Source organism: Megalops cyprinoides, chromosome 16 (assembly GCF_013368585.1).
Source record: "Megalops cyprinoides isolate fMegCyp1 chromosome 16, fMegCyp1.pri, whole genome shotgun sequence".
Classification (NCBI taxonomy): Eukaryota; Metazoa; Chordata; class Actinopteri; order Elopiformes; family Megalopidae; genus Megalops; species Megalops cyprinoides.
Genome location: NC_050598.1, coordinates 7432834 through 7455764, shown reverse-complemented (window position 1 = coordinate 7455764; position 22931 = coordinate 7432834). Strand labels below are relative to the sequence as shown.

At 47.7% G+C, this 22931-nt stretch overlaps 1 protein-coding gene across 1 annotated transcript in view; it reads left to right on the top strand.

The window, feature by feature from the left end:
- The window catches only part of col4a6 (collagen, type IV, alpha 6), a 101830-nt gene that overhangs the window by 40822 nt on the left and 38077 nt on the right, over positions 1-22931 (top strand). The window contains exons 4-5 of the mRNA XM_036548467.1: positions 5919-5996; positions 22643-22777. Coding sequence (XP_036404360.1) covers positions 5919-5996; positions 22643-22777 — 213 coding nt within the window. The remainder of the gene's footprint in view (positions 1-5918; positions 5997-22642; positions 22778-22931) is intronic.

Sequence of the window (22931 nt, the reverse complement as noted above, 5' to 3'; positions counted from 1 at the left end):
CCACCACCAGTGGCCATCCATATGTAGTATTTGCATGGATCCGTATGAGCTGTGTTTGTACTGTAAGTGGGCTCTTTTGTCCTCCATCGACAGTGTCAAGCATTGGTGGCAGCTTTGCCCATGGCCCTGTTCCAAGCCACAGGTCTGAGGTGGCCATTGGCTGCTGCTGCCAGGAGCAAATGTCTGAACCTCACAGTGACATCATCGCTCTGCTCTTTATCGCATGGTACATCTTTCTCTCCCTCATTTAGAATTAGCCTCAAGAAATACCATTGGGCTCAGTCTTTGTTAATGGAAAAATGCTGACGGTTGCTTTTTTTCATGTGGTTGTTCCCTCACTTTTCACTGCTTCCACACATCAACACAACCCCCGCCAGCGTCCCAATCAAAGACAGCGGGTGTTTGGTGTTGTTTTCAAAGCCTGGGGTAGTTTTGTCTGGCCTCATGAATTCATGAATGTGTCATGATGTCTCGCAGTTCCTGGCGTCTGTGTTTGAAAATTCCTGAGGGTTTGTGTGGTTTGGAAAAGCGAAAATTAACCCAGCGTGCGGCACGGCTCTCCGTGCCCGCTCCTCCCTCAGGCGTGCAGACATGAAGGATTTATCTCCCCGGTGGATACCTCACCGGCCAGCAGGTGCTCTGCTTTCCCTGTGGGCGTGGGAGTCCTTGGCATTCACTCCAGAGGGCCTGATAACAATACAGTTCAAGGCTCACGCCTCTTCTTCAAAACAGTCCCTTTCAAACAGACTCCCAGAATGAATCAGAGTCAAACACTGGAAGGGTGTTGCCGGGGAACGTCTAAAGAACTGTTGCCCAGGCCCAGTGTATGTGTGGTGTTCTTATTATAGGACCATCAAAATTAGTTTGATGATGGACCTGCTTGAGCTCATTGTGTTTGAAGGGCGTGAGGCTTAGGGTGGAGGCACAGGTAGGAAGCTGTGGTCGTCTCGTCGGCTTTGCCACGGGCTGGGGAGATGATTGGGGTGGGTGGGGGGGGGGGGGGGGGGGTGTGCAGGTTGGGGCTAATCACAGAACACCGATGGAGGGAAGGAGCCGGCACATTCTGGGGGAAGTCACCACACGCCCGTGGCTGATGAGCCACCCTTGTGGGGGCCTTTGATTTGTCCGACCTGCAAACTTGGCCCCCGCAGAAGAAACTGTCATGTATATCCAGGGAGTTTGTGAGCTGAAAGCGGGTAACAGGTGAAATGGAGAATATTCTCGAATGCCGCAGGTCACCAACAGCTAGAATGTTGTCTCTCCTTGTGTGACGAAATTTCACCAGCCCTTCAAGTTGAAAAAAAATCATTCTTAAGAGGTTTTTTTGGGGAAACGTTCCCCTGGCGGTAATCCCCTCTAATAACCCCAATCCTGTTCTGTCATGCGCCCCTTCTCCCTGGAGGACACAGGCATGGAAATGTTCGTAATCCTCAGACATGTTAAGGCAGCACACTAAGAACAACAGAAAAAGGGCGCCTGCAGTCGTGCATCGTTCCCTCTGTGCACGGCCGCTCTCTAGAACATTCCATGCGTTGAGTAGGCACAGAGAACTTTGGTCAGCGTACAGTTCAGTGTTTGGTTTGCTCGTCAGACCCAAACTGCTGTTTTCATTCAGCTGGGAAACTGAGGATCAGCCAGCTCAGGGGGTATAACTGCTCAAGACTGGTTCACTGGTTGTTTAATTCTCCATTTTCAATAATTCTCTTTCAAAATGGGAAAAAATGTATGGAAGCTTCATAAAATAAAGACATATGGGTTAATATATCAGGAGGTATAGTGTTTACAAAAATACACAAGCTGTTAACAATTTTGAATATGGAAAACTTACAAGCCTTCACACTTTAGGCTTCTGAGCTACTCAAATGCTCATTACTCTACACTCATTCAAAAAATTGTTCAAATAATAAAACAGTTGTTTGTGTCATTTCTATTATGTATGAAGGTGTAACTGTGTGTTTGCAGTTCACTTATTTCACCGTCATTTTACAGTCTTGCCATAACTAAGATGTTTCTCTCAACTTCACCTCAGGCACTTGGTGTGTATTAGTGTGTCTGTCTGACGCATTGACCTTTTCATATGTATGTTGAAAATATTGTTTATAATAGCGCAATTTGTCTGGAGGGTAATTGTACAGATTTTCTTGAAAACATGCTGTCATTCTTGGGGGAGAATAACGCCTGCACAGAGCTAGAGGTTGACACAGCTAGAGCTAAAAACAGGCACCTTGCTGGTCAGGCCTGGGGACCTCCTACTCAGCTGTGTTTGGGGGCCTCATTGTGTAAAGTTTATCACAAGTTTTTGTTTATTATTTTTGAGAGCCTTATAACTTCCTCTGCTAAGACCACCCAAACAGAGACCAATTAAATCCAAATGTGGAAGATTTACCATTGCTCTGCAAGTTGTGTATGGAAATGGCATATGGACTGTGCGCTAAATGACCTCCTAACCACTGGTGGTTGAGTCTGGAGGTTCCACACAGGGTCAGGGTGGCCTGACTGATGTTTACTCCACACTGGCTGGAGGATTCACATGGAAGTAAAGAGGGCAAAAAAATATTTGTCTCGATCTTCTCCCTTGCTTCCTATCTCCTTGTACCTCTGCTCTCACACTCCCTGGTGGGGAGCTGACCTCTGCTGTCCGCCTTGGTTTCAGTGCACATGACTTCTTGGAATGTGTTCAGGACGGGGCGGGCGAGTGTGGCAAAGTTTTCAGGTGGTGAAGCTGTCAGCGGAGTGGCCCAGCCTTTCCAAAATACTGCAGTTCCACCTCACTGTCACTGTGTGTCCACATGTCCCACAGCCCGAACACCAGGCACTGTGTGTGTGATTGTAATTTGTTTGGAACAAAGTAAGGGGAGCTCTAGGCTACAGTTCAGAATAGGGCAAACTGTAACCACAAGCAATTACTCCAGGCTAGCAGCATCTTAGCACGAGCAGTAGTGTCCTGGATCTACATAGCTCCTAGATATTAGCTATTAGAGATGCCTTACTCGTAATAACAAGCAGTTCAGATTCCTGTCCACTTAACACTGGGCCTGTGAATAAATGTGAACTTTCCCTTTTTTCAATAAATTAATGTTTTTTATCATTAATTTTAATCATGGCCAAACTTGGCTAGACTGTTTACAGAGAGAAAATGAATGAATTTAACCGTGAGTCACAGAGTCTCAATCAGACAGAGATTGAATAGAGGAGAACCACAATCCAGGGGTGCATGTGCCTGAAAGTTTTGAAATGTGTCCCAAACTCGAGTTTACCTGCATGCAGTGGCAGGTCGCGGCATTTTCTGTCTGGGTAATGGGTAGAGGTTGGTATTTCCAACGTATTGAAAGGAGGCCGCATGTGCGAACTGGATGCACAGCAACATGCAGACACAGGCTCCAGGCAGCCGGGCAGGGAGGCTGCTGCTGAACTTAGTTTGCCTGATCTTTAAATCCCAGATGAAAAGCCCCTCTCCTGTTTTGCAATAAATGTAAAGGAACACTGTCCTATAGGGGAGAACCAAGTTCTGTCCATTGTCTTATTTCAAATAGTTGTTTTTTTGTACCTTCTGGAAAGCTCTGGCAGATTCTTCTGAGGTACAGCATGTCCTTTTTGAAGCTTTATGTTGTTTTGTTGTTTTTTTTAAAAGCGGGTTTCCAGTCCGAGGAGAACTTAACAAGCGTGCAAGTGGCTTTTCAGATGGCGCTATAGGGATGTGCTGGATGTATAGAACCGCTGACAAAAGTTTCGCTGGTGTAACAGAACACCCATAATACCGTGGGGAGGGGGTATCACACGCAGGTGTACCGGATCGTGGCGTACAGAACTGAAGTGTCAGCTCCGAGTCCATCGGCGTGGTTTGTCTGAGATTAGCGCTGCTGACCAATCTGGAGCTCAAGGGGGGGCGACAGTGCCAGGCTTCGCGGTGTGTGTCCCTGTTTTTCTCTTTCTTTCTCCCTAGGCCCCTGTGCCTTCTTTCTTCTCCCTTTTCTTATTCTCTCATACAGTGGTCCCTCCTGCCTCTCTCTGTCTCCTCTCTGTGCCGGGCGAAGCACGGTAACCTCGCCCCGCTTCTGTCACCTCGATTAGCAGCCCAGTGGAGATCAGAGGGGTGGAGGGAGCGGGGGCCGGCAACAACCTCCTCCTCCTCCTCCTCCTCCTCCTCCTCCTCTGCCTCGTCCTCACACTCTTTCTCCCCCTCTCTCGCTCTCCCCCTGCTTTTTCCTGAAGACAACCCCTGGAGAAGGGGGCCAGCGGTCTGAGCCGGCGTGTCGAGTCATGTGATGCGCGGTCGCAGAACATGTGATTGTGACAGAGTGGGCCTGAGGGTGGGCGAGCTGTGCAACTGTTTCTCTTAAACACGCACACACACAGGCACACACATATATCATGAGAACTTTCTAGTTCCCACCGTGACTCCTTGATCCCCCCCCCACCTCGTCACCTTCTCTCACCTCTGATGACCCAGGCCTTTCAGCTGCCACTCCAGCCTGGGCTGCATTCAGTTCTGCCCCTAAGCCCTCACCCCACAGCCGTGGCATTTTAATATCCTTATAATGCTGTTTACCAGGAGTCATTCTCTCACAGCGTGAAAACCTACCCTCACCTACTCTCACTGCCTTCACTGTTGTGAAATAAACAAATACATACATAAATAAATTAATAAAATATATATGCATGTATGCAATTTTCCTGTGCACTGTTGCACTTGAGGATGTAGAGATGAGTGTTGTTAGCCTGGTCTGACACTGTTGCTCATTTAACTTGAATGGATACACTCATGTTCTGTTGTTCATGTTCATGCATGTAATGTAATGTAATGTAATGTAATGTCTGTAATGAAATTCACAAAGGCCTGAGGCTTCTCTGGAATTCCCTCCTGATCAGAAGGAGTACCGTATTTGGCTCTGCATTTTAGCCCCCTCATCAAGTGGTGCCCCCCAGAGGGCCGGAGAATGTTCCCCCTGTTTGCCAGTGTTGAGAAGGAGCGTGAGGCTCTCAGCATGGGTGTAGTGGTTTAGGAGGGGAACTGGATACTGCCCTAATGCAGAGTTAATAGGCCCGGGCAGTGCCTGTCACTGTGATTTGCTATACCGTCATCTTGTGCTGTTGCATGCCAGCGGTGGGTGGGTGGGTGGGGGGGGGATAATACGCTCTGTTGCTAAGTGTCTGTAAAATGAGTGGTGCCAAACAGCAGATCAGAGATGAAGACATCGCTATTATAGAAGTAGCATAGGGGACATTATGTGCAGTGGGGATTTTATTGCTTTTATTGGTGTGCAGAACCTGACACCCCCCGGGTTGTGAGGCACAGACGGCTGCTGCGCCGTGTCCCTCAGGGACCCGTCGGAGCGCCTCTCGATTGGTCGCGTTTCCTTCTGCAGCAGTGCCCAAACCACTGCAATGTGTTACAGTGCAATAACTGACAGTGCAGTCATCAATCACTGCCCTACTCAGAGCATATTCGGCATCTGTGTACCTGCATGTGTGTGTGCACTGCAAAGATATGTGTTTGCATGATTGCGTTGTTGGTGTTGAGAAGGGTCAACCATTGTGTGGATGCAGTGGTGGGTTTTGAAAGGTACACAGCCTGGGATGTGTATAGGGGCTGAATGGATGTATAAGTAATGACAGGGTTGCTTAATCTTTAGTGGATCGGGTTTAAAGGAACACCAGCACATATCCCCCAGCAGGTGAAATCCCATTACTGAAGGAATCCCATTACTTTACCACCCTCCCACCCACCCAGTCCACGCAATTGTCCCGAAAACAATCTGAGTCCTGGGGTACCCCCTTCTCCCATTCTCTGGTTTCCAATCCCCTGTGGATTCACACAGGTGTCTGGTTGCGCAGGTATCCTTTGAGGTGGCGTTAATGACATTTCTGTGGTCTCTTCTCCCAACCCCCCCCCCCCCCTCCTCTCCCTGTTCCTCCAGGGGACGAAGATTCAGGAGCCATGTGCGGGACGGGACTGCAGTGGAGGATGCCAGTGTAATCCAGAGAAGGGCAGCAGGGTAAGGCGTGTCTCCTTTTTACTCTCTTCCTGCAGGGGCGCCAGTGCAAGGATTGCCACATACAGAACAGATCTAGGTGTGGCTCCTGATGTTGACTCTACGGGTCACAGAACAAGGCTCAAAACCACTGCTGGCCCACTTCTGGACCATGCTTTTCAACGATTTCCTTAATGTTTGCTAATGTTAGCTAAACTATTTCAACATTTTTAAAAATATAAGTTAACATCATTTTTGTCATTTTTATCAAAAATGAGATATACTAATGCCCTACTAATACTCTTAAAAAATTATAATTTAGTGCAAGCCAGCAATAACATAAGATACAGCCTTGGTTAGCAAAATTATAATCATGCCTTCTGTTATAACATTGCAAGGTAAGGGGCTGTCCCCCTCTTTTGTCACAGAGAATACGTTTTCCCCTTTATTAATGAGATTAGTTTATACCCAACTCTGCTTCGAGCATGAAGCTCTCCATCAGGTGTCTATTTTTCACAGATTTCACTGCCCTGTAGCGGCCATAAAAGCTGTGCGTGGCTGTCAAAATGTAAAAGACTTAAAAACTTCATGTTAAAAATCTGAGAACAGCTGTCTAGTAGAGTGCTGCCTGTGATTCGAACGATCTGTGCAGGAAACGCTCACCGGGCTGGTCTGTGATGTAAACCGCCTCCAGCGTGGCTTCCTAACAGAGCACGGGTGAAGCCATCCAAACCCCAGGCCCCCCACCCCCCGGCCCCACCCCCCGCAGGGGTCCCTCCCGCCCTGACCCGGGATCGGGCCCGCCGCATTCCCCGCATGGCCGCTCGCTCCCCGGCTCTTATCTCACCCTGTGGCTCGCATAGTTCAGTGACACCTGCAAATTTACCCCCAGTCCCTGAGCACACAGCCAGGACTTTAATTAGAGATGAAAAGCTCTTTGTGTTTGGGGCTGCGCTCGGCTTTATCAACCGTTAGAACAAATCGTCCTGCATTGTGGATGGCAAGCGATACTTCCCCTGAATCCTGCTCCGCTCCGAGTTACGCTGCGGGGTAAACATGTTCAGCACACGCTTTGTACTCTGATGCTTGATGTGACATTTATATTCTGAATGTAGTATTTTCCTCTTCCCCTGAAGGGAATTTGTCAAGGGAATGCATACATGCATGTATTTTGTATGCATTATTAAATGCATACATGTACATGCATATTAGGTTGGTCAATCTCCTAGATCTACTACAGTCTATGACTGTTGTCATAGCTGCCATTTTGATAGCTGAGCTCTGTGTTTATTTTAACACTGCCCAGACCTCACAATCTTTAGTAATCAGACTATGACTTGACAAAATCTTCACTCGTGCTTGATTTTGTAATTAGCCTAGGCTGACCCACACACCGGAGGCATTGCATGTTTCCAGACAATGAGGCTAACACATCTGCTGCGAGCCTTAATTTCATGTTGTTGACTTGGCTGTGGAACAGCATACACACAGAGAAGGGTGTTGACAACTGGGAAAAAAGAAACTAATTAGGAGAACAACCCTAAATGTTTCAAACTTTCAGCTTCAAAGGTGAAAGGTATTGGAATTCCCTGAAATGGAACTGATTGTTAGCAAACTGTAGAACTTCCATTGAAGCTCTTTGCGCGGCTTTCCTGGACAAAGACATAACACAATGGCATTCCTTGGTAGGGCCTGTACTGGAGAGAAGGGACAAAGACAAATATACGCTATACGCTAGCATGTTTGCAAGCAAGTAAGCAGCCCTGTGCCTGAGCCAATCGGAGCAGACTCCTTTACTGGGTCTCCAGTGAAGACTCTCTTGTAATTAGCCCCCTCCCTGGCTTTTAATGAAGAGACCAGAGCTGTCCCCCGTGTTGCTTCTAATGACGCGCAAGGCCCCACTAGAGAGCGGTTGTCAGTCAGCCCAAATGCGGGGTTTCTGGTGAGCGCAGGGCGTTGTGGCAGTGAAAGTAGGCAGGGTTGCGTCATGCCTTCACCTTCACCTGTTTGAAAAATTTTAAACTCGGGTCTGTGCAGAGGAGGGAGTGAACTATCTTCCGACCCAAGGCCTGTTGCATTGCCCACAAAATGAGAGCTTTTGGAAATAACATGTTTTCCCTGGTAACTGAAGTCAGCATTTTTCCCCCACCACTTTTTCCTCTCTTTTGAAGTTTGGAAGATGTTCTTGTGGAGGTATTTGTGTGGGTGGTGTATTTACACAAGCCATTGTTCATAGAGAATAATCTGCTCAGTCTCTCAGTTTGTGTTACAGCAGTATAGGTTTTTAGTTTAGGAGGTTTTTAGTCTTTGAGAGTATAAAATAGGGTCTAAGAAGGATTTCAGCACAAATGTATCAGTAGACTAAATAAAATCTTCAAAAAAGATGTATTGAATCTGCCTGGTAAGATGAATTGAGTAGATGTAGGCCTACATCCAACCACACAGTGCCCTTGGTGTTCATTTTAAAATAATCGTTGACCTAAAATGAAAACCTAAAATTAATAATAATTAGTAATGACAGTGAACATAATTATAACGATTGCCAAACTGATTTTAACACAGACGTACTCCTTCGTTAGGTAATCGTTAGGTACAATACTAATAGGTTTTCACTGTGATACGAAGAGACAGACCTGAAACGTGCAGGTCTGTGGCGTACCACCCGGCACCAAGACAAGCTGAGACAGTGGAGCTGTGCTGGTGTGAATATTTGTGCCCAACGGACAGGGGCGTTGAAAGGAGATTGGGCAAATCCCAGTTATTCACTCCCTTTAACGCACTGTTAGCCACCCAAGAGCTGAACGTGCATCATCAGGGGTGGAGGGCAGAGCCTGGGGAGAGAGTCTGGTGAGAGGGTTAGTATTTGGGGTGGGTGCTCACCTGCCTTTTCAGCCAGCAGCACCCCACTTCCCTGGCCTGGCGTGCCGCCAAGCCACTATTCTGTCGTGCAAGACCACACCCCCTAAATTACTCTCCACACGCTGCCAAGCACAAAACTACCCTTCAAGGTACACTTGCGATCCCACCCATTATTCCCCAACTCGAGAAGACATCAAATCAGTTCCATTGTATATTCCCTTTGGCTGATGTGCGTGTTGTTCCCCCCCCCCCAAACTTAGAAATAAATGACAAGAAGTCAAGCAATGACTTATAGTTGCCCTGAGTCTCAGGTTCTGACAGGTATAGCGAAGGGGAAGTTTTATAGAATTTCAGAGGTTGTTTGGTACAGGTTGGCGCGGCCGTAAAATGGCAGCTGTGCATGCTATGTGCTGAAAGCCGTGCTCTATGCTCATGGACTATGAGGAATGCGTTCCGATTCAAGGTGCGCAGTCAAGCCCTCTGAGCAGGTAGAGAGGCAGAAACGGGCGCACATGTTCCGGCCCCCTGATTTTACACAAAGGAAGAGGGCAGAAATGGAGGGTATGGAAACAAAAGCTGGAGAAGAGGACGGGGGAACCTGTCTCGAGCCTCTGCGTACGTGAATTCAGAGATCAAGCCACAGCCCCTCCAACCCCACCCTCCCGACTGACCCTCTTGACACTGTGCTCCATACTCTTCCTTGTTTCCTCACTCAGAATCCTGCAAAAAAATTAGACCTGGGGTGTGGACAGCTTTTACTGCTTGGAAAACTAATCCTAGCAGTTTTATTTGTATTTATTTGTTATTTACAGTATACCTTGTGGCATTTTTTGACATCACTATCCACTTCTTTTCATCTTTAATCCTGGTACTCTTACCTTTTTGATTATTTGTGTAAAAATTTGCACTTTTCAGTTTTTTGGTTTGTCCTTTGAGAGAATTCCTGAAATCTTTGGGAATGGTTTAGTAACCAGTAGCATGATTACCTCACTGCCATGGCAGGGTTCCCAGGCAGGTTGCAGGAGTTAAGTTGGCACCTGCGGGGCATATACAGCATCCACCCTCTGAAGTAAGTTGTCTGGCTCTTTCTTTTTTCCAGTGCCTGTATTAGAGGCATATTTTCAATATGACAATTACCATAACTGCATTGTTTTTTTTCCGTTGTTAGTAAACCTTGTCTTGTAACTTTTCCCATTGATGGAACATGTCCTGGAAACATTGCAGGAACAGATGTTATTGCAGGCAAATTTAGCTGGCAAAAGTGCCGGTGGGGTTTGGACGTAACCTGCTAACCCACCTACGGTCCGGAACCCAGCCCGTGGAAACCTGTGGGCTGATTCGTTTGTGTTTGCTCTGTACCCATGAGGTGGGCGCAGCGAAGGATCATGGGAGTGCAAGGGCCTGCCCCTCAGTCCCTGTTTGAAAGGGAACAATTCAATTTCCCACTATGGCTGATTGAACCCATAGACTTTGCAATAGAAGTCACTCACTTTCCATTCCATCACCCCTCCCCTGTTGTCTTTTCTGCACTGACTCTATTGGTAGAGGTGAAATCAGGCTCGAAGGCTGCTTTTGTGATACAGTGAAATGAAAGGAAAAGAAGACAGTACAAAGTAGCCAGTTGTTTTCTCTGTTGGAGAGGGATTTCTCAGTTCAGATCGTTTACTTTTTTTGTTGGTGAACTTAACCGGAGTTCAGTCGACTCTGTTTGCTCACTCTTGGGTGTGGTGAAAATCCATGCATGATTAAGTAATAAAGGGTTTCTGGGGGGGTTGCTGTTTAAGCAGGAATAATTGTCTGGATGTTCTGTGGCAAAAAGGCCTGAAAGGTGGTTAACCATCTTTCAGTTCTCAGTTTGACTTTTCCAAGGACAAGCGGCTGACCTCAATGGCTGGTGAGTGTTGTCCGCCATTTGCATTATCACTAGTCTTGAGCTGACACCCCCCCCCCCCCAGCTATTGCTGGAGGGAGAGACCTTGGTTGACATTTCCAGGTGAGCGGAGGTCCTAGCGCCCTGTCCCAACTCCAGACAGAGAGTGTCTGTGGGTCGCACTGTTGGCTGATGGGAAGGTGCGCGGTATGCCACCACCTAGCTCTATTTATGGCTCTGTGATGCCGGACGCGCAGCTAAAACAGCAATTAGCGGCTGTGCTCGTCCCCAGAAGGGAGCACTTTAAGTACAGTGAAACTCCGCAAATGACACAGCAGCCGCCATATTACACACTACCGCGCGCTCCTTAACAGCCTCACGCGCGGGGCTGTAATTTGTCTCTGAACAGAGGTGCCGAGCAATAGGTGCTGGGGCCTTTTCTGCAAGCCGTGCCCACACCGACAACCATGACTACACACCGGGCCCTGCTACATAGCTTCAGCTTTAGTCACGCAAGTCTCGCGGATTCACTTCCATCGCTGTTTATTCATATTGATTCATTCATTTTTTGTTGTCTTTGTCTTCCTCTCCATGTGCTGATTTGCTTTGAACCATCTCCAGTCGCCACACTGCTCCACTGGCTGGGATTTTTTAAAGATATAATTTACAGACAAATTTAAAAACAAAACAGGGGATCCCTGTAAGATGGACAGGATAAAATTGGTATTAGGACTGTTAAGTCATGTCTGCAAGTGTTGTCAAAAGCTTGGCAGCTGGATCCAGCGTTAACAGCAGCCTGTCAGCTCCCCAGGATTGCCGAGGGTGTTGATCCCGAAGGAGGGGAGGGTACACTGTGCTGCCTTCACACATCAGAGACTGACATCAGGGGCAACAGTTGCTCAAAATGGACTATTCCCCTTCCTGTAGAAAATGAAAACCTGACCCCCCCTAGGGTGGATATAGGGGTGTTTTTGTTGAGGCTGTAGGTAAGCACCAACGAGTGTATTGCCCTGGAGACTTTTTCCAGGGCGATGAGATATACTTGTCCAGGCTAGTGCGAGAGTAGAGAGAGAAGACGTCCCGTCCCAAGGTATGCTGGGTAAAATGATCTAATACAGAATTATCAACAGCCACTTTCTGTCCTGGCTCAGTGCCAGTCTCTTAACATGACGTGAACAATTCTCTGGAAGGCGTTGACTTTGATCGTGTTTGTTGAGAGCAGAGTCATTGTTGTCTGAGGACAGCCTCAGTGACTGTGAAGCAGAATCCACACCCGCAGGCGACCAGTGTTCCCCCAAACACAGCCTTCAGGGATGATGAATCTGACTGAGAGTCCGAGTGGACAGTTCCCATGCAATAACCTGCCCACATTTACAAGATTTTGGTTTTTCCGAGAATGCCTCCTGCTCGGGGTGGATTTTGCCCCGTTGATCCCCTGCTTTGAACCCTCTATGGCGCCCCAAGGCCTCTTAATTTAGCAAAACAGACCGGTGGAGTGGACATGAGAGCAGAAGGGGAAGGTTCCTCAAAAACGCCGGAGGCAAACGAGGTCCCACATTGGACTCATTTAGCGTAATAACATCCGCATCGATGGGGTAAAGGGGTCAAAGATCAAGGAACGCTGGTGGAGTGATTCACGTTTGGTGCTGCAAAATCAACATTACTTTCATGTGCTGAGGTTGAGGGACCACACAGCAGGGAGAAATACATGTGTCTTCGTTTTGGCTGGGGCTCTTAACCAGTTTCCTCTGGGGCGTGGGGGGGTTACAGCAATGTTAGATCACCTCAAGTGCTATAGACTGTTGTTCATTTTTTTTCATAAGCACTTCCTCAAGTGAGACACATAGGATAGAAGCAGTTTTCTGTCTCTGTCTTCCCCCTCCCTGTAAAGCTTTCAGCCCACAGATAAGTCAGACCCTTTTACAGATCAGTGGTGATGAATGGATGTAGACTTTCAGAGGGGCACAGATAAAAGATAGTGGAAGCAGCTAATGAAGGTCTCTAAAGATCACACCTCCCCCAGCCAGTTATAGGGATGTTATCATTGAGATTTCAATGATCCAATGTGTTGTTTTTTATATAAGTTTATATAAGTATTTTAAGTTGGTTTCTTAAGATGCCCTTAATGGACTTTTTGACACCATTTTTTAATCATGCTCAGAGTAAAAAGGTTTCAGTCAGAATGTGGGAGATCTGTTCGGGGCTCTATTTGGCATGTGCGGCCGATACGCGGGAAATCTCTCCCGCCATGCAGTACCAGCATTCCAAGACCTCTGCATTCCATCGCACAAAGCCCCCACATGCCATCGCGGGATTTAAAAGTCAGAGGGTCCGTCGCTCGCAGTGCCCACCTCTTGCAAGGCCTCCCTCAGGTATGAGAGCGCCTTTCCTTCCGCCTGCGGGACCCTGCATGAAAAGACAGCGCAGGGTTCATGATGGTACGTTACAGGAGAGGATGAGGCTGGCGATGGTAATCTGGCAGAGCCCCACCCTGCCCCGCCCATTCAAAAGGCCACGCCTCCATTCCCACCCCACCGTTCCTACCAGTCTCCGATCCAGAGCAGAGATAGCACTGTCACTGAGAGCGCTATTTCACTGCGCCTGTTTTAACGTGTTGTTTTTGCGAGTAAAGGGGGGGGGTGTTGGTGGGGTAGGGGGACTGCTTTTTTGCTGACTGGCCTCCCTGGGTGGAACGCCAGGGGGCAGGGGGGCTGCCCGTGGGGTGGTTGGGAAGGGGGCTCTCTGTCTGTGGCTTCCGCTGGGCTCTGATCTTAATCTGGGGGGGAAACAAAAGGGAACAAAAGTCCCAGACGAGAACCCACAGCTACAGGGACAGGACCCTCAGATGAAATGCGTGCCGCCCCCCTGACGCCCCCACTTCGTCCTTGTTAAGGTTTGAGGCACCTCCTCTACCGTCATTCCGCCTCACGCACACACACACACGCACACATACTTCAAAGAAACTTGTGTGTGCATGTATGCGTGCATGTATACGTGTGTGTTTCCCCTTTTTCCTTTCAACCCAGGTGGAACCCTTTCCCCCAGTCTAAACACACTGGAGATATTGGTTTAGGTTAATGCTGTTTCACCCAAACACTGAGCTTGATGTGCGATACACACGCCTGTTGTGCAATCCTGCGTACCGCGGCCCCGTGGTACGGGTTTTTTTTGGGGGGGTGGGGGGGCGGGTTGTGTTGAGGCCAGAGGGTTGAAAGGTCAAACCAGGAAGATTCGCTATATGCTCCTGGAAACACGGGACCGGAAAGCTCCTCTCTGACACGCCATTCATCTTAAGAGGCCACACCTGGCCCCCACTGCAGTGCGGGAGCGGGAGCCAGAACTTCACAGCAGTAACACCTTTTGTTCTGTACCTCAGTTTCTTTTACATATGGAATTGAACTGAATCACACAAAATCTGCATCTATTGCAGTGGGAATACCTATTGAGCAACAGGCAAATAGGCTGTGGGTGCTAATTGGACAGCACAGAGGGCACTCATAATATATGTAGCGATAGGGAATGACCAAAACAGAGATACTCCCCCCTTCTCTTCCTCTCGCTCCCTAATCCATGTGCAGAGGCTCCTGTTGATAAACCTGGAATGGAATGAGCTGTGTGCACTGATGACATTTTAACATTTGGACTCCAAGTTCTAGTTCTCTAGTGCGTTTATTTAGTTGTGACTGCATTCCTCATCGTAACTATTTCTGTGTGGTTTGTGTTTAGCTGAACTTTACTGAAGCCACAAGTAAGAAGGTTCAGTGTACATTACAGAGAATTACCTGAAACTTTGCCACACTGATTGATCCTGTACGTGGCACTGCCCTCTGCTGGTGGACTTTGGAACTGTCTCTCACGTGCTCAGTGTTCAGAGAGACCTTGAGTTTCTTGCTTTGTTCTCATTCCAGGGTTCTGAGATCTGATCCCTTCGAAATTAGGTCACCCAAGTCAAAGCCGATTATGCTGTGAACTAAAAATGTAAAGTTATCAAGCAGAGCTCACTGCTTTCTAAACAGACATATGGTATTCATAGTTGTATCAAGGGAATAACTTGATCTGCCCTCATAGTGTTCAGTGCAAGTACTGAGACTTCAGAATGAAAACTTTGCAGATGGTGCAGAAGATAAAGTAATTTTTACTCTTTTAAGAATGAATTAAATGTGCTCAAAACAAGCAGGTGTATTTTGTTTGAAATTTTCAGGGATAATCTGAAATGTCAGTGGCTCTCACACAATCTGATATTCCAGTCCTTCCCCAACAATCTGTTCTGAAGAGATTTAATAATAATAATACTACACTACTACTAATTATACTTACTACTATTACTAATAAGAATAATAACAATAATAGTTCATTACATTTATATTTTACCATTCAAATCTTTAGTGAAGGGGGGAAGAGGTCTCTCCACCCACCTGGGTGATGCATGATAGTCATGTTGTACCGGATTGCTCACCATGCTTCAACTAAATCGGAGAAGGAGGGAATTATTTTCCCACTTAAAGGATTATTAGAGATTGAGATTACTAAAACAGTTATACAGTTGTACTGTACTATAGCAGTTGTACCTAAGGCTGGCGTTTCAGGGCTGGGTTTGGAAGTAGGAATGCGTGATAGTTTTGGTTGTCTTGCATTGTTGAGTTTGCCATAATCTGCCCAGGGGCTGCCAGGCCAGGGGGAGAGCCTGTAGCTCTTGTGCCGCTCAGCTCTGGCAGCAGTGTGAGGAGGCCGGTGTGAGCACCACAGAGCTGGTGTCCCACGGTTTCACCCAGTGCACTCCCCAGCACTGATCTGACAAACATACCATCGGGTGACCTGTAGGATGAACCAAACATAAAGGAATCCCAATCATAACCTAAACACAGCTGTGTCTTCTCTCCCCCCCCCCCCCCCCCCCCCCAAGTCTCCCTGGCTCCATAGGAGAAGATAAAACAAATCAAAGAGGGATGTGACTCTTGTCTCCTCCAGCTGTCCGCCAAGGTGGGGGCCCCTGAGGATTGTGGGAAAGGAGAAGGGAAACCGTGGCACGCTGAGCCGTTTAGAGTCGGCGCCTGCTTCCGCGGTTTCCTGGAAATGCTTGGGGGGGGAGCATAAACATGTTGTACTTGACACATTGCGAAAATCCCAGAGAATGTAGGCCAGCTCTGTTATGGGAAAACTGGCACTGGAGGAATTAGTAGTGAAGTTGTTACCTTTAGTGCCAGGAGATAAGCAGCCCCAGAGGGAGCACAGACAAAATACAGAAGACAGGAGTTCCCCAGGTCACTCTGTACCTCAGCAAATCCATACAGGATATATCTGGTTTTGACTGTTAATCACAGAGATTTGAATCTCTGAAGATCAAATGAGAGGTTACCTTCTGTTAGGTGTTTGTATCAGTCACCCATAATGAAGTGTTCTACTTTTACAGAAAGATACGGTGACCAGGTCCAGTTTGGATGGAAAGCATGTGACAATAATCGATATTTAGCATAAGGCATTAGTGAACACACTGAAGAATTGCATATCAGGTCTCCATTTGGCAGGTCTCAAAAGTTGGCTACCCACAACGCGCTTGGAATCTCAGAATTTGAGTGCGTTACACAGGTTGCGTCTGTTCAGTGCAAATCACATGACATTTACTGTACACACTTTCCTGGCACTGTTGTGCACTCGCATGTGTCTCAGCGCGTTAAATTGGAGGCAGGTTTCATTCTGAAGACGGGGGAAGAGGAAGTTGTGTAAACCCAGCTGGGCTCAATTTGGAGGAGGTTTGGAATTTCAAACAAAGAGAAAGAATTGGTTTTAAATGGCACTGAGAAGGTATGAGAGTGCCGCAGAGGCAGGGCTTCTCCAAAGCGTGATGCACCCTCCGCCAGCGCAACAGGTGGTCAGGTTCAATCAAGAAACTATTAAGCTTGTTTCAACAAGGGAAAAGTTCCACGTAACTTAATCGCAGACCCTGTTTGAGAACAGCTCCAAGTTCGTTGACCCTCACGGAACTCAAGTGTTTTTCAAACACGGTTTTCTTGTTGTTTAAACGGAGCAATGGTGATGGCAGAGTTCCAGGGTTTATCCTTTGAGCGGATACATGGTTTTGAGCATGCGTGGAAAGGAAATGACACTGGTGGTTGAGAAAGATGGCTGGAAGAGACAGAGTCTTCTGATGAGACATGTTTGTATCTCGACTTCTTACTCACTTCCCTGCCCCTACACCCCCTCTTCACCAGAATAAACTCGCCCCAATTCAGTCTCAGACAAGTACCATTCCTCTTGTGGTTGGTTCCGGCATCTTTTCCCTGCCAGTAGTTAGGAGAGGGGAAAAATCGCTGAGCCAGCTGGACTTTGTGGTGGGACAGGGTTTGTTTGGCCTACTGTCTGCACCGTCTGGTCTGCCCGCAGGGGGGGTTTTTGGGACGTGGCTCACGGGGGCGCAGGGTGATTAGGTTATCAAGCCCCGAATCAAGCGACGGTCCCGGGCTCCTGTGCCACCCCTCCGATCTGAGGCTGAATGTTTCCTTGTGCCGGGCCCGTCAGAGGGGCGAGTGAGCATGTGGTGTGACAGGCAAAATCATCCCCCCGGGCCTCGCTGCCCACGAACAATGGGTCCCGCTAAATCCCGGGGCCTAACGGGGCGCGATGGGCTGAGCCGGGGGAATCTGTCTGCTCATGGATTCTCTTGGCCGCGCCGACAGGAAGTGATGCGCACGCCGGGGAGCCGCGCTGGTAAAGGCTGGCGGGGCTTAAAAAAGCAGAATGGTCTCTTTTGTGCCTTTGTGAGGCGGGGGATTTGCCACACAAACGACGCAGTCTACTGCAGATTAATATGGCTGGAAGTCTTTTTTTTTCCCCTCTGGTGTGGAAAAAAAAGATTTTTTTGAAAAATCTGGGGGTATTAAACGGAACGATGCTGGGTTGTTTTTGGAGAGAGGAGGGATGGGATGCGGTTGAATGACTGAATGGAGCGGTCGAAGTCCTGACAGGTGTGTGTGCTTTAGGTGTTTAACCTTCGCAGTCACTTCCAGAGGGGTAACTTTCCAGGAAGTGACCATCCGGTTTGCAAGTGGCGAATGACGTGCGTCCTGCAGCGTGGCGACATTCGTCACACTCATCGTTTGCAGGAAAGCATAGCGACGGGCGCAGCGAATGCTCTGAATGCTTGAGGGCCTTGCAAGGCTGCAGGCTGCACTAGATTACACGCAGGTGCTAATGTGAAGGAATTAAGGATGTGTGACAGGTGAGCTCATCCCCCTAAGCCAGATGTGCAGCACCTCTGGCTGTTCTGGTCCATTCTCACACCGTCGCACCAGAGACATCCTGTTCACTAACAAACTTCACTTCCCTTTACTCTAAAACATGATACACATCCAATTTTGAACCCACAGAACCCCAGTGAACAGCGGCCTTCTCCAGAACTCTCTTCTGCAGAGACAGGAGGGAGCGGCCAGAGGCAGCATCTAGTCTCAGAAAATAGAATGTCTCTTACCCCCAACCCCCCCCCCCCCCCAGTCCCTCTCATGGCTGCCAAGGCCTGTCACGTGACCCTTGCCATGGAATTTCATAGGGCTGCTGTCACGTGGTGTATCGGGTTGCACCTGCTCTGTAATGCATCCCTGCTGGTGGGCCTTCTGGTGGAAGTCTAAGTTCATGTTACGGCGCACAGCCGTATGACAGGGTGTATGAAATGCATCCACAAAGTTTCTCTGCAGAGTAGGCGCCGTGTGTCAGAGGCAGGTCTTCAAACGCTCCAGACCGAAGGGGGGTTTCCCCGTCCAGTCGTTTGGGAAGATTTCTCTTATTTGACCTCACCCCCACCTCATTACATTTCCTTAATTGCTTGCTTTGCTGGCACTCTTATCCTTAGCGACTTGTTTAGCTTCCATGTCATGTGTTCATTCGGCTGCATATTTACTGAAGCAGTTTTGGGTTAAGTGGCTTGCTCAGGCATTTGATGACAGTGCCCCACCAGGGGGTTGAACCGGCAACCCCAGGGTTACAAGCCCTGCCCCTTAACCACACAACGCCATGCTGACAGCTGTTGCCTGCAGGTTAGCCTGAGTGTCTGGAGCGCTAAGGCAGATCAAGCTGGCATTCTGTGTCCTCACGCTCGGTAGCACCGTGCATGACATTCTGTCCCCTGGAATTTATTTGGACAGGTTGGGGGCCCAGGATGTGAGTGTCACTCTCCCTCTCTGCCACACCCCCCTCAGCATCTAACATTTTCTTACCTAAGTCATACTAAAACACAGGCAATTAACCCAGCAAGGGTACTGCAAGCTGACCATTCCTGAGTCTCATTTTGTACTTTGAATAGAGCAAGATCCTAGCAAGAAATGCTTCAAAAATCATGACACTTTCAAGATTTGGCTATGGACATTTCTGTTGCCAGATAATTGAAATGCATTGAGACTAGCGGGGGTATGTAATCTCTTAAAACAGTCAATAACTACAATGAAAATATATTCAGAGATGAAAATAGCTTTCCAGAAAATTGCTGTACCTGAGTTTCACATTAACCCTATAACAACCGTTTGGCTAACTATTTGGCCAAAATGTGCATTGATTGGTAACCTGTCTTCCCAAGCACTTAGTTTATGGTATGCTGGCAGTCACATGACTAGAACTATAAACACAAGGGAATTACCCACAATAAAGCTACCCATACCAGGCTAACTTGGTAACATTAAATGATTTAGATGATGGATGATTTTAGATGATATTTGAGATCAGGTCAGGTGGGGTTGTCAGTGCAGTTACCATGTGCTCAGGGCGATAGATCACATGTCAGTGAATAAATGGGGAGGCTGTCCCCCTCCCTAAATGTACATGTAATCTGGATTTGGTGCAGTGGGGACATTTTGTGCATGTGATATGGTTACAGTTTCAAAGCAGGCGCCACCCAGGCGTTTTGCGTGTCCTGTGTGTCCGCGGGTGTGGCGCCCTGCATTATGAACTCCTTTCACATTGCTCACTTTTCCCACTCCAGTACCCAGGGAGATAAAGGTAAAATGAGGTCGATTGCCAGGCCTTTGCAAAAGCCTGAAAACGCCATCTCTCGTGTGCAGTTCCCTTTCGCCATCAGGACAGCCGGGTTCCTGGCAATTGGTGTCATGGTGTCACCTGACCGTTAAGGACAGCACCCGGCTTTTAAAGTAATCTGAAAACAGCAGGATTTCATTCTCAGCATGAGAGGCACAACTGTTAAACTATTCACACATTAGGCATTTGGCTACTGCATCACGCTACCGATCCATCAGATATCTGTGTGGTTTGTGGTTGACACCTGCTTGAGGTTATCGACCACAGTCCTGTCACCACTTGCCTCCGTTACTTTTCAGGAAGGAAGGGTTTGCAGCTTAGAAGAGGTCTGAGGGAGTGAGTGTCTGCTCCTTCCTTTATCTTCATCCCTCTTTTTAAACGGAATAACGTTCCATTCCATCTGGAGCGGTCGGTGCGTTACCAGGCCGATGGGAGCGAGCGCTCTCCTCTCCGCCCCAAGGCTGTTCCACGATGCATATTTCGGGGGTGGAATGAGCGGGCCAGAGGGGAGAGCGTGGTCTGACCTGAGCCTGTTTCTCCAAACCAGGTGTGAGGCCTGCACAGCATTCCTCACCACACCCAGCGGAATGTTATTATCGCTGGTATTCTGGGGATGGTTTCACGGTGGTGGCCCCATGTCATTGGCCGAATTGGCCCAGAGCTGTTCCCTCCCCCTCCCTCCCTCCCTCCCTCTCCTCTTTCCAGAGGCCTTGACTCCTCCTCAGGGTAACCAGGTGGCTCAAAGATTAACTTAAATGCGCCCAGGTACCTGGACTCGCCCTGACTAGTAATTGAAGATGTTTAGAAGCTGACTGAGGTGTGGGAGCCATGCACTGAAATATGCTGCAGGTAGTTTGACCTCTCCTCTGACCGACTGTGACCGGGGGTCAGCTCCAGACAAACTCTGACCTCTGGGAGCCCTTTCTTGAAAATACCATCACTCTCATCAGATGTCACTGTGGCAATAATCACCTCTCACAGTTTTTCTTTCATAGTCCAATTAAGTTGGATTCCAGTGGCATGTTACTTTGCACGCAGACGAATAAAGAGATTTACTGTCTGTACAAGGTAGTACTGCCTGTCAATCCTTCTAAACCGAAAATCCTTGCTCTTTGTTGCCACCCTGTGGTGAAGTTTGAGAATTGCAATGCATTTGGCCTTAACTGAGGGACTTTTTCTCATGGCATTTTCTCTCTGTGGTGGCTCATACTATCGCTAACTATCACTATTATCTTACATTAAAGTCTTGAATGTCTTGAAAAACCTGAATGTATTTGATTAGTTGATATTGAGTATTAAATAGAATGTATCTATCATGCCAGATTAGATTTAAAAAGTTACCATCTTCATGATGACAGTATAGGTCCTTCCTTATCTTTATTTTATGAACTGATTTCCTGGGTGATGTGTGTCTCTTAGTATGACAGTACCTTTAAACAAACATACAGTAATCACAATGCATTAAGGAGAATTTTAGACGTTTTAGTGGAAAGGGACAGGCAGTGCTCAACTGTGTCCTAAATCCATTAGGATTTCTGCTGTCATCTCAATGACAGTGCAGCTTCAGGGACTCATAGATCCCAGCTCTGAATAGCTACCCTCTGACACGTAAAGGGAGTGCTTCATGAGGACTGACACACTCCTTACTGCAGCTTTTATTACACATGAAGAAAAGGCCTTTTCCAAAAACCCTCCGCTAAAGTAATGACAAAAGGGTGCTGTAATCTCAGGAGGAAAGAGGATCTGCTGGGGCATCTTTCTCCTCTTAGTTAATGCTCTGTTTATATCCTGTGACTTCACCGCAGATGGACCTTATATTTAGATGGAACACTGAGAAAATGGGCCGTGTTCAAGGGCATCAGAACTGCGCAGCTCTGCACAGCATCTGCTCATTGGGAGGATGCCGTAAGAGAAAAACAGTATGAATTAAACAGGAAATGACAGCAATTGAGCACAGATATGTCAATTACCAACTGTAAAGCAAGCACAGCACATACACACAAAAACACACCCTGATCTTGCCCATGATTTGCTATTCAACACAGTGGGCTGGTGCATTAAACAATAAACATGCTGAGTCATAGTGAATCAGCAAAAATTCTCATATGCTCTCATATATCATCATATTATTTTAATAATACTATGTTTTATATGAATGCCACACATGTCCTCAGTCTAATTTGGTGTAACACTCAGGGTGGAAACCTACAGCCAGAAAACAGTGACAGTGAGAGTGAGAAAACTGGTGATTTAGCAAAGTTGTGTTTTTAAAGAGCATGCCTCGTTCAAAAATAACTGCACTGCTAAAGCTGAGCTGGCTGATGATGGACAGCTGCCATGTTCTTCATGACTAATGCTTTGAAGCTGTTTATTCTGAAGCAGTGCAAACGGTGACATCAGGGGCTTCAGGTTGCTGCGAGATGCTGGGAGCCGGATACGCTCCAACAAGCCCACTTTTTCTCTCTGTTTAAAAAAAGCATGTGGTGTTTGATCCGTTTCGGCCCGGGTTGGATATTCATCTCTAAAGGATTATGGGAAACCCACTATTTATAACAGCAGGTCCCTGTGGCAACAGGGAGTCCTCAACAAACAAGACATCAATCCCAGCAAAACAACCTGGTGCCTAGCAATTTGTAAAATGAAATGTTTCTCTGTGTGTAAACTCCCTAATCACAGGAGATGTAATTGCATGCGGATAGTGATGAATGGCCTCTCGAGAGATGAGCTGTTGGAGTCAGAACTGTAATATCATGTACTAAATGCAGCTCTTAGAGTTATGGCTGTATGGCCCGGCTCTGGACTAGAGGGTGGCTAATTGGAATCTCAGGTAGCTCACTGTGGAACCACTCTAGGGAAAACCCCGACCAGCAGAAAAAATTGGTCTTGAATTTTTGAGACATCTCACAGCCCTCTCTCCTCCCAGGGTCGGCCGGGCCCATTGGGACCTGTTGGGCCAAATGGACCCGAGGGGTTTGTGGGCGCCCAGGGCCCCGCAGGGCCCAAAGGTGATAAGGGCCACATCGGACTCAGAGGGCCGTCTGGACCCAAAGGGGACAAGGTGAGTGCCTCGGCTCGAAAAGCATCCATTGTTTACATCTTTGCTTCGTCTGTCTAGAGGAGACCTTATACACACTCAGATAGACACACAAAATTTGTCCAGTCCTTCTCTGTACCCTCCAGTGGTGCTAAAATACCATTCTTAAAATGTCCCA